The sequence below is a fragment of the Somniosus microcephalus genome, chromosome 1, assembly GCF_052327205.1.
Source record: "Somniosus microcephalus isolate GS21.2 chromosome 1, FLI_Smic_1.0, whole genome shotgun sequence".
Classification (NCBI taxonomy): Eukaryota; Metazoa; Chordata; class Chondrichthyes; order Squaliformes; family Somniosidae; genus Somniosus; species Somniosus microcephalus.
This window is the reverse complement of record NC_140987.1, coordinates 222,950,886-222,963,266: the sequence shown is the minus strand read 5'-3', so window position 1 is coordinate 222,963,266 and position 12,381 is coordinate 222,950,886. Positions and strand designations below refer to the sequence as shown.

At 43.7% G+C, this 12,381-nt stretch overlaps 1 protein-coding gene across 4 annotated transcripts in view; it reads right to left on the bottom strand.

The window, feature by feature from the left end:
* The window catches only part of iqgap2 (IQ motif containing GTPase activating protein 2), a 385,400-nt gene that overhangs the window by 151,731 nt on the left and 221,288 nt on the right, over positions 1-12,381 (bottom strand). For all 4 annotated transcript variants that reach the window (XM_085990677.1, XM_085990687.1, XM_085990695.1 and 1 more), the window contains 4 exons: positions 6,060-6,147; positions 4,776-4,939; positions 4,431-4,518; positions 3,955-4,118 (listed from right to left, as the gene is read on the bottom strand). In XM_085990677.1, coding sequence (XP_085846803.1) covers positions 3,955-4,118; positions 4,431-4,518; positions 4,776-4,939; positions 6,060-6,147 — 504 coding nt within the window. The remainder of the gene's footprint in view (positions 1-3,954; positions 4,119-4,430; positions 4,519-4,775; positions 4,940-6,059; positions 6,148-12,381) is intronic.

Below are 12,381 nucleotides of genomic sequence, written 5' to 3'. Positions count from 1 at the left end.
GTCCCCATCCACCCCCCCCAGAGCCGGCAATCAGTGAAATCACATAAATCATTCAAACTGATGAAAACTTCGGCTCTTCCACAGTAAGTACGCTGTTAAATTCCCCAAAGGGATTAGGTGTAACGGGGTTTTTTTTTTTAAAAACAGTGTATTGACTGCTAAACAAATGTTAAGGACCTGGAAAACGAATTTTAATTTTGTGCAGTGACATTTTTAATAAAAATTAAAATTAAGAAACTTTTCAAAAAAAGTTACTTTTTTTTTTTAAGCTTGCCCATCTTTCGTTCAGGTTTGCCTTTTCCCCGTGTGAGAGCCCCAATCTTTCTTTTAGATTTGAAAAGCTTGCTCACTTCTTTGTTCGCTGTCTGTGAGAATTCTGTCCTTTGATTGGCTGCTGAGACAGCCTGTTAACGTCACAGCAGCTCGCACAAGGGAATCCCCACTAAACTCCATTGAATTGAATGAAGGTCGGACATCCTGAACTTCTCGACTCAGGGATTGCGTGCTTCGGGGCCAGCAACGAACACCTTCACATCGCTGCTGACCGCAAATTCCGGGCCAATGTATAATGTGGGGAGTAAATGTGATCATGTGTGCAGTGGTTATCGCACTGTTGACATATCAGTATTCAGGCACTCCTGGATATATGGAATAGAAATATGAGGGCCAGCAGTGAACCCAAGCTAAATGTATATTTAAGAGACCAGCCTCCATGGAATAACTTTTCTCAGTCTCTCATACCACATATGGAACCTGACCATCAGACTAGGTGCATGACTTTGTCACAGAGCCTGAACAGACCCATAGACAGATCACAGCACTGCTGCACAATTCATAAAAATGTGTATTACCCATCACCCACCAGAATTCACACCCAAACAATTTCTGAATTTATCAGACATTGACAATTGCACCCATCTTTTCAAAATATGTACATTTTAACTGACCATCACTTTAAGCACATTCAGATGTGTTCTGATCATGGATAATTTGGTACCACCGAGTTGTGAAAGAGCACAAGATACAAGTGTCAAAACAATTGATGGCATTTCTTATATGAGTTACCTTAACAAAATATAAAACCTCTCTAAATTATCCCATTAGGGAATATGCAAATGTTTTATATTTGTGCAACAGCACCTTACCAGCACAGCTAAATGCATAAAGTTCCTGAATCTAATGGATAGCACTTCACACTGGCTAGCTTAAGATGTCTGTTCTCCAGAGTAAGCAATCCAATAATGCATTCTGATTTTGCTAGATCTCCACAAGTAGAGAAGCAAAGTAATTCCTCAATTCTACACTATTCATTTTTAAAAATTCATTCATGGCATGTGGGCGTCGCTGGCAAGGCCACATTTATTGGTGTGTGACTTGGAGGGGAACTTGCAGGTGGTGGTGTTCCCTTGGGCCTGCTGTCCTTGTTTTTCTAGGTGGTAGAGTTTGTGGGTTTGGGAGGTGTTGTTGACGAAGCCTTGGCGAGTTACTGCAGTGCATCTTGTAGATGGTACACACTGCAGTCACGGTACGCCAGTGGTGGAGGGAGTGAATGTTTAAGGTGTTGGATGAGGTGCCAATCAAGCGGGCTGCTTTATCCTGGATGGTGTTGAGCTTCGAGTGTTGTTGGAGCTGCACTCATCCAGACAAGTGGAGAGTATTCAATCACACTCCTGACTTGTGCCTTGTAGATGGTGGAAAGGCTTTGGGGAGTCAGGAGGGGAGACACTCGCCGCCGAATACCCAGCCTCTGACCTGCTCTTATAGCCACAGTATTTATGTGGCTGATCCAGTTAAGTTTTTGGTCAATGGCGACCCCCAGGATGTTGATGGTGGGAGATTCGATGATGGTAATGCCATTGAATGTCAAGGGGAGATGGTTAGACTTTCTCCTGTTGGAGGTGGTCATTGCCTGGAGTGATGTGGTAACAGGGCACTTAGAAAATAATAGCATTGGGCAGAGGCAACATGGATTTATGAAAGGGAAATCATGTTTGAAGAATCTGTTAAGAGTTTTTTGAGGTTGTAACTAGCAGAATAGATGAGGGGGAATCAGCGGATGTGGTGTATTTGGATTTTCAGAAGGCATTTGATAAGGTGTCACACAAGAAGTTATTAAACAAAATTAGGGCTCATGGGATTGGGGGTAATATACTAGCATGGATTGAGGATTGGTTACGGACAGAAAAGAGAGAGAGTTGGAATAAACGGGACATTTTCAGGTTGGCAGGCTGTAACTAGTGGGGTACCGCAAGGATCAGTGCTTGGGCCTCAGCTATTCACAATCTATATCAATGATTTGAATGAGGGGACCAAATGGAATATATCCAAGTTTGCTGACGATACAAAGCTAGGTGGAATTGTAAGTTGCGAGGAGGATGCAAAGAGGCTTGAAGAGGATATAGACAGGCTAAGTGAGTGGGCAAGAACATGGCAAATGGAATATAATGTGGAGAAATGTGAAGTTATCCACTTTAGTAGGAAAAATAGAAAAGCAGAGTATTCTTTAAAATGGTGAGAGATTGGGAAATGTTGGTGTTCAGTGGGACCTGGGTGTCCTTGTCCATGAATCACTGAAAGTTAACATGCAGGCACAGCAAGCAATTAGAAAAACAAATGGTATGTTGGCCTTTATTACAAGAGGATTTGAGTATAAGAGTAAAGACGTCTTACTGCAATATATAGGGCCCTGGTGAGACCACACCTGGAGTATTAGGTAAGGAGACCAAAACTGTACACAAGGATATACCTGCCATAGAGGGAGCGCAACAAAGGTTCACTAGACTGATTCCTGGGATGGGGGGGATTGTCCTATGAGGACAGATTGAGTAGACTAGGCCTATAGTCTCTGGAGTTTAGAAGAATGTGGTGTGATCTCATTGAAACATACAAAATTCTTACAGGGCTTGACAGGGTGGATGCAGGGAGGATGTTTCCCCTGGCTGGGGAGTCTAGAACCAGGGGTCACAGTCTCAGAATAAGGGGTCAGCCATTTAGGACTGAGATAAGGAGAAATTTCTTCACTCAGAGGGTGGTGAATCTTTGGAATTCTCTACCCAAGAGGGCTGTGGAGGATCAGTCGTTGAGTATATTCAAAGACAGAGATCGATAGAAATTTGGATATTTAGCACATCAAGGGATATGGGGATAGTGCAGGAAAGTGGAGTTGAGTTAGATGATCAGCCATGATCAGGCTCGAGGGGCTGAACGGCCTACTCCTGCTCCTATTTCTTATGTTATGAATGTTACTTGCCACTTATCAGCCCAGCTTAATTTTATAACAAAATTTCATAGTATCATGTGGGGAGCCCCACACACTGGAAGATGAATATGCAGTTCCATAGATTTATGGGTCGCAGGCTCTATTTTCTACTGCAGTGCGGTTTTGGTCTAAGTTGTGACACTGGGGGGAGGCACTAAGCCGAGGCTAATGGGAGGGATCTCAAATAAGCCATCAACAGCTCTGTAGAAGTCTTGGAGCAGGTCACATGATCTCTCAGTCTTTGCACACAGCAGGAATAAAAGTAAAACCTAATAAAAAAAAAACATTCCTAGCCTTACATACATGGGGGGAAAAAAAAACAGAAGACAAAAATTAAACACAGCATTTGATTACTGAACTCAGCAAAGACTAGCCTTCATCTCACAAAAAATGTTTTTCATGACTTTTATTAACCTCCACAGAAACCTATCACTCTCATTAATACAAGATGACTGTCACTGGCACCAAGTTACTGTAATAGCCTCGCTTCTTTTCAGCAATTTCCTGTATGGGGTTGAAAGTATTGTCCAAATTCACACATCTCATTAGTGACCATAAAAAAGTGAAGCACATGAAGTGACAGCTGTAATATTCACTTGGACTATGAGGAAGTTGGCAGTGGAGGGTACAGAAATATTTGAACCATTACATTTATCACCTTTTGCATGCAACTTTTTTTTGTGCTGAACATTTACCTCAGGATTCTGTTTCTGTAGGTTGGACAGCTCTACCTGGTACAAGTCGGCCATGTGCAAGTACACTGCAGGTAGCTGAGCCTCTGGCAGCATTAACGCATTCACAGTCTGGGCTGCATCACCATTGCGGATAGCACCATTTATCTTTTCAACTGCTTCAAGCTCTTCATAAATAAATACAAACAAAAATATGTGTTACAGAATCTACCACAACACCATGTTGTGGTAAAAATTTAAACCAATCTCATGAAACCGGACAAATATACAAAGAAAAGACTATCAGGCAAATCCATGCTCACTCTTTCTAGCAGGTGAGGTAACATCATACACCACCCAACCCCAACCATCAGCAATGCCGACTCTTGTGGGGGGGTGGGCGGAGGAAGAACCATGGAACGTTTTACTTCTCAACCTAACAATTCTTTGATAAAATAAAATTGTAGTTGAACACAGGTACAAAGCAAAACTAAACTTACTAAGTTTATGGGCTTTCGCCTGGTCATTGGAAAGGCTGACTCCTGCTTGAAGATCATCCTTGCTAAATATACCAGAAAAATTCTCTTCCTGGGGGGAAAAAAGGGAAAATATGCTTATGTTTCAGATACAGAGTAAATAATGCATCATTTTCAACATGTTTTATTTCTTAGTTACACTGCATCAGTATTTGTCTTTATATAAAAAATATGGACATTGGCCATTTTGCCAAAATACAATATGTTGAGCAATTCTTACAAACAGAAAAAACTGCAAACTAGTGTAAATCAATGGTAAACAACATAATTCTCAGCTCTGTGCTGAAAAACTAAATTTCTTCACCCTACCTGTAATTTCTGCTCTCTTTGGGCACACAGATGTGCTAGGTACCATGGTGAATTCTCCTGCTGCACTCCCACAAGTCTCAGTGCAGGGTCCTGCAGACCTGCCAGTAATTTACCCTGATCCTGTTTCTCTAGGGCTTCATTCACCTGCTGTAGAGCTTTTTTTACTAGGAAATAAGACATTTAAAGCAATTTGTAAATAGAAAACATAATATTTCTACAGCTGTATTTCTTTGATCTGAGTTACTTGGAGGAGTGGGGGGGGGGGGGGGGGGGGAGGGGGGGGGAAAGAAAGGATCATTTTGAATTTAAACATCCATTCCAGATAATGGAAAAGAGATACTGAGTTCTGCCGAACCAAAAATAATTACATGCAGTCCTACAAAAGATTTGCTTGGATAATGAATCTGTCTGCTGCTGACATATTGAACATGGACCATCAGATACTGGATGCCAATCCTAGTGCAATGATGCCAATGAAAAGTTCAGTGCTGGCTCAGATTTGCTTACAACACATCTCAATTTTTTGATATTGTGCAGTACTGCTATTTTAGTGATTCTAAACCACAAAATACTGCAAATTCTGGAAGTGGCATATCAGGAGCCAATTAGCAGGTTACATTCATAAAGGTGCCATGTAGGAATGCATTATAATGAAGAACGCAACTGTACTTAATTCTGATTATGTGAAACAACCAAAAACTGCTGGTCATAACTATCGTATCCCAATGTTTGTTTAAAAAATTGTTTCCATTGTGAAATGTCACTTTTTTTTAAAAAGTGAAAATTAATTGCAAGAGTGAAACTCAAGACACATTTACACACTGGGTCCAGGTTTCAATGAGGCTCTTGTTTACATCAACAATATCTTAATTTTCAATTACTCAATTCGCTACAAAACTACGATATACTTCCAACAGCGTTTCCTACATTACAACAGTGACTACACTTCAAAAAGTACTTCATTAGTTGTAAAGCGCTTTAGGACGTCCAGTGGTCGTGAAAGGCGCTATAAAAATGCAAGTCTTTCTTTTTTAGTGTATAGATTACATAAAGTTACATAGAATATACAGCACAGAAACATGCCATTCGGCCCAACCAGTCCATGCTCCATTCGAGCCTCCTTCCATGGATTCCTCATTTAACTATCAATATAACCCTCTATTCCCGTCTCCCTCATAGGTTTATCTCGCTTCCCCTGATTACAATCATGTTAATTGTATATCAGAACAGACAAAAACCACAGTACATGTAAACACTATGATATAGGGAAAATTATCAACTCACTGTTGACCTTATCGACATTGTCTTGAATCTCCTTACGGGTCAGAAGTTCCTCATACATATCTCTCTCTTCTGCTTTAATTGAATCGCTCTAGAAACCAGAATCAAAAAGCTAAATTAGTTAATGGTAGTTTTTAATAGGAGAATACCAATGTAAAAGCTGGGGTGGTTACTTCCAAATCAAAGCACTTCTCAACCCAATTTCCTAAATGTGAGATTTTTTTCACAAAATCTCATTGGGAGAAATGCAGATTCAGGACTGTCCTGTAGACCCAACATTCCGCTTTAAGCAGAGGCCTCAAAACTTGCTCAGCAGATGTTGCTGATGATTCCAGTTAGTGAACAACCGTAATAAAAAAAGTGTTTAGCATCCTATTCTCCACCACTTCAATCTGAAGAGGACAATAATTCATTAACCTAAAATCACAAGTATATTGAGTCTTCTACAGAGTCCAAGCTCCAAGAGTGGCACAGGGTTGGAATCACAGAATCACAGAAACCCCACAGTGCAGATAGAGGCCATTTCGGCCCATCGAGCCTGCACCGACACATATCCTACCCGATCCCCGTAACCCCAACACATATCCCACCCTATCCCTGTAACCCCACCTATTTAATCCCCCTAACACTAAGGGTCAATTTATCATAGCCAATCAACCTAACCCGCACATCTTTGGACTGTGGGAGGAAACCGGAGCACCCGGAGAAAACCCATGCAAACACGGGGAGAATGTGCAAACTCCACACAGACAGTCGCCCGAGGCCGGATTCGAACCCGGGTCTCTGGCGCTGTGAGGCAACAGTGCTAACCACTATCCTTGCTTTCTTTCTAGCTTTTCGTTTTCCCCATAATTTTTACCAACAAAATACAATACAAACTCCTGACTGTGGAATTCACAGAAATCTGCTAAGTATTCCAAGGGAGCAAGTACAGCGAGTGGAAATTTTACAATTCACTACGTGCCACTCATGCTTTCCATCATCCCATTTCCCAGAGCACTACACTATTTGACATTTGAGTCGTCTATTCCTGGATTCCTGCCAGTGCTATTCTGAGGAAACAGACACACAGATCATGTAACTTTCTCATCAACTCTCATGATGATTGCAGTTTTTAGGAATCTAACTTATCTAACTTAAGGAAGTTGGGTGGCACACTCGTATGTCCCGTTTCACTAAAATTGCCAAGACTATAATGTCAGTCACTACATGTGCTTCTGGAAGGAAAAAGGATAAGGGATATGGTAGAAAGGCAGGAAAGTTATCTAACATCTACCAAAGATGGGCACGATGTGCTAAATGATCTTTCCGTGTCATTAAAATTTCACATGTTCCAATTTCCACTGGTCCAGAAGGATCTTGCAGTGTGTGTACCTTGAAGAAGGAACTATATTCTGCAGCCCCTGTATACTGCAATACCAGTAGTGACCACCCCTGTATATAAGCCTGTGTAGTAACTTTGTATAGTAGTTCCAGTTTTGTCTCCATTCAGTAAACACCTGTTATAACCAACTTCTGCAGTCCGTGTCTCAATTACAGACGGACATTACATTGGCGACGAACAGATCCGAACTTACCTACAGTTCTGCACCACCTCACGGGGATCCATCCCTGAAGCGAAGTTATTAGAGGTCGAAGCCAGAAGGAAGAAATCCAAAAAAAGAAAAACAACAAACAGAAGAAACGGGCGTCGACCGTGGGCAACTGCCCTCTGATTCATCGAATTCGAACATTTGCAGGAGAGAGGCTGTCGAGAGTTGGGCTTGGTTATCCAGTCTATGGTGTTCCAGCCAATCGGGCTGGTGGCAGGTAGTACACTGATCCTTCCTGGGCTGCGGCGGGCTAGAGCTCGATCGGGTGGCTGAGAGAGAGAGAGAGAGCGCCACGGGGACCGCGGAGAGCGGCGTTGGCAGCAGCGCGGGGGAAAGCGCGCGAAGACCATAGGGCGTCGCCATCAAGGCATAAAACGCCAGCAACAGCGCTGGCAGCAGCGGAAAAGGCAGAAAGCGCGGGAGGCGCTATCTTAATCCAGCGGGGAAGGCGGCAAAGCGCGGGAGGCGCCATTTTGTTCAATCGGGGAAGGCGGCAAAGCGCGGGAGGCGCCATCTTAGATCTCCAAGATGCCGAAGACTGGCAACATCACTGCCTTCGATAATGCAATAGAAGACTGGACCACGTATGTGGAAAGAGTCGAAGTATATTGCAAGGCAAATGAAGTAGCCGATGAGAAAAAGGCATCGGTGCTACTAAACTTAATGGGCGCAAGAACGTACGGCCTATTGCGGAACCTGATCACTCCAGTCAAACTGATGGCGAAGAGTTTTAACGAAATTGTTGATATCCTACAGGAACACCTAAATCCTACACCGTTGCTGATAGCAGAAAGATTTAAATTCCACAAGAGAAATCAGCACAAAGATGAGAGCAATGCTGATTACCTTACGGAACTACGCAAGCTATCAAAGCACTGCCAGTTCGGAGCAGGACTGGCAGATACCCTACGGGACAAATTTGTCTGTGGACTCCTGAGTGAAGGAACCCAGAAGAGGTTACTCTCAGAGAAAGAGCCGACGCTAGATAAGGCTTTCAGCGTGGCAGTATCGTACGAAGCAGCAGCAAGGGGAGCTGCGGAAATACAGCAAAAGCCACAGGAATACGGCACCCATGAAATGACACGGGGATTTGAAAAATGTTATCGCTGCGGCAGAACAACCCATGACCAGAAGGACTGCTGGTCCAAGGACAAAATATGCAGGCAATGCGGAAAGATGGGACACATTGCACGAGTTTGCAGGTCCGGGAAGAAGACTAACGACAACAAAAAGACTACTAAGGAACAGTACAGGAAAGTACAAAATATGACGGACAGTAGTTCCGAAGACCAGAAGAGCGATAGTGAATCCGGGAACAAGAGACTAAGCTGTCTCAAACTACACAACGTAATCGCAAAAGAGGATGACCGAACCATTTGGGTCACCCTCACAATAGCAGGGTCCCAAGTCAAAATGGAATTGGATACAGGATCAGCCCTGACCGTCATGAATCAACAAGATTACGAGCGGCTATTCTCACACATACCCTTGAAAGACACATCCATTGTCTTGAAGACATATACGGGGCAGAAAGTATACCCCAGAGGGAAAATAAGGGTGCCCGTCGAATACAACAGCAAGGACATACAGAAATTGTATCTGTACATACTGCAAGATGGTGGACCACCGTTATTGGGACGTGAATGGATCAGAAAGATAAGTTTAGACTGGCACTCCATTCAGGCACTGACTGTGGCTGGTAAAAAGGATGACGACGTCGCACCTGGATGATTGTCAAAAAATCTTAGCTAACGCTAAAAGAGGTATTTCAACAAGGACTGGGAACTCAAAGGCGAAACCGCCTCGATAAAAATAGAAGAGAATGCAATTCCCAAGTTTTTCAAAGCAAGACCGGTACCGTATGCAATTCACCCAGCCGTCGAGGCAGAGCTGGAGAATGCAGGCGTGTTATCTAAGGTAGACTGGAGCGAGTGGGCGACACCCATCGTTCCTGTCATGAAGAATACGTTAAACAATAAGTCTGAGGAGCCAAGGAAGGTTTGCATCTGTGGGGACTTCAAGGTGACTGTGAACCCAGTCCTTCACACAGTACAGTATCCTCTCCCGAGGATAGAAGATATTTTCGCCTCACGATCTGGAGGGAAACGTTTTACAAAAATTGACCTAGCGCAAGCATATTTGCAGATGGAGGTTGAAGAATCCTCTAGGAAATATCTCACGATAAACACTCACAAAAGGTCTTTACCAGTATAATCGACTGGTATTCGGAGTAGCATCAGCTCCGGCTATATGGCAAAGAGCGATGGAACAAGTCCTGCAAGGGATTCCGGGGACTCGGTGTTACTTGGACGACATCCTAGTGACAGGTGAAGATGACAGTGAACACCTTGCCAACCTAGAGCAGGTGCTCACTAGACTAAGAGAACATGGGCTACGAGCCAATCGCCCCAAGTGCGAGTTTTTTAAGAAACAAATATCGTATTGTGGCCACGTGATTGATGAAGAGGGGTTACATAAGTCCCCTGACAAAATTGAAGCGGTAGTTAAGGCTCCAGTGCCTGAAAATGTGTCGCAACTGAGGTCATTCCTCGGATTGGTGAATTACTACCATAAGTTTTTGCCGAATTTGTCGACAATTCTGCACCCACTGAACGCCCTGCTACAAACTGGAGTAGCATGGAAATGGAGCGATGAATGTAAGCGGGCCTTTCAGAAGTGTAAAGGCCTGATCACTTCAAGAGAAGTATTGGCTCACTACAACCCATCACTACCGATAAGACTGGCATGTGATGCATCTCCCTACGGCGTTGGAGCGGTACTGTCACATAAATCCCTTGATGGTTCAGAGAGGCCGATAGCTTTTGCGTCACGCTCTTTAACTTCAGCCGAGCGTAACTACGCCCAGATTGACAAGAGAGGCCCTCAGCCTGGTGTGGGGGGTGAAGAAGTTCAATCACTACCTGCACGGACAGAAATTTACTCTACTAACTGATCATCAACCTCTTGTCTCCATTTTCAACCCTAAGAAGGGCGTCCCGATAATGACAGCACAACGGCTACAGAGGTGGTCCCTTTTCCTAGGGGCACACCAATATGACATCGAGTACAAAGGAACTAAACAGCATGGGAATGCTGATGGATTGTCGTGCCTACCGTTGCCGACGGTGGAAGAAGCACCTGCAGTGGATCCTGTGGAGATATTCCACTCGACCATAGTCGAATGTCTCCCTGTGACGAATGCAAACATAGAAAAGGAAACACGAAATGACCCGACACTCTCCAGGGTCTATGATTTAACGGTGAAGGGATGGCCAGCACATGGTGAACCACTGTTGCCAGCATTCTCGCCGAGAACAGCTGTCAGTGTGCCGAGGAACCTTGATGTGTGGATCCAGAGTAGTAATTCCACCCAAATTGAAGGATAGAGTGCTCAATGAGCTTCATGAGGGTCATCAGGGAGGGATAAAAATGAAGAACTTAGCCAGAGCGTTTGTGTGGTGACCGGGAATCGATAGAGAAATCGAAGAGATGACCAAGAGCTGTAGAGGATGCCAGAAGGTCCAAAACGCCCCACCACAAGCCCCTCTACATCCATGGGAGTAGCCCTCATCTCCATGGCAAAGGGTGCACATTGATTTTGCTGGTCCATTTATGGACTCGATGTTTTTAATTGCGGTGGATGCACAAAGTGGCCAGAAGTAATAAAAATGTCTCAACCACCACAGAAAAAACTATCACAGTCTTACGAACCATATTCGCCAGAAATGGGCTGCCTGAACAGATTTGCTCCGACAATGGACCACAGTTTGTGTCTGAAGAGTTCCGGAGGTTCTTAAAGAACAATGGTGTTAAGCATTACACATCCGCTCCATATCATCCAGCCACCAATGGATTGGCTGAGAGGTTCGTTCAAACATTCAAGTAGGCTATCAAGGCAATGTGTAATGAAGACATACCCCTACAACAAAAGGTGGATAACTTCTTGTTTGCCTACCGGAATGCGACACATGCGGTTACCAACCAAACTCCAGCCATGATGTTCTTCAATCGAAGACTAAGATGCCGCTTGGATTTGGTTAAGCCAAACATCAGAAGAGATGTGGAGAACAGGCAGTTTCAGAATATGAATGAAAGGCCAACCAGGAGTTTCAAGATAGGTCAACCAGTTTTGGCCCGGGACTACTGCACAGAGAAATGGCAGCCAGGAACGATCTGCACACGGCAAGGACCTCTAATGTATACCGTGGACGTTGGAGAGAGCATTGTAAGACGCCATGCTGACCAGATTCTAGAGTCACTGGAAAACGTCAAATCTACACCACGATCCTATACACCTGGTGATGAAACCGAAGTACCAATTGCATCTACCTCCGAATCGGTGATATTGGAAGCAGACGAACCAAACAACGACGTTGATCCCGAATCAACTTTGCCAGAAGAACCCGATACCCCAAAGAGGCGTTATCCGGACAGAATCAGGAAGCCTCCTCAAAGACTGAATTTATAATTGATTAACTTCAGCTAATGTGTATAGCAACTGTAATTGTAAATATGTTATTTAATTATTAATCGAATGTTATGTACTGCTTAGCTAAAAGGGGAAGAATTGTAGTGTATGTACCTTGAAGAAGGAACTAACTTCTGCAGCCCCTGTATACTGCAGTACCAGTAGTGACCACCCCTGTATATAAGCCTGTGTAGTAACTTTGTATAGTAGTTCCAGTTTTGTCTCCATTCAGTAAACACCGGTTATAACCAACTTCTTCAGTCCG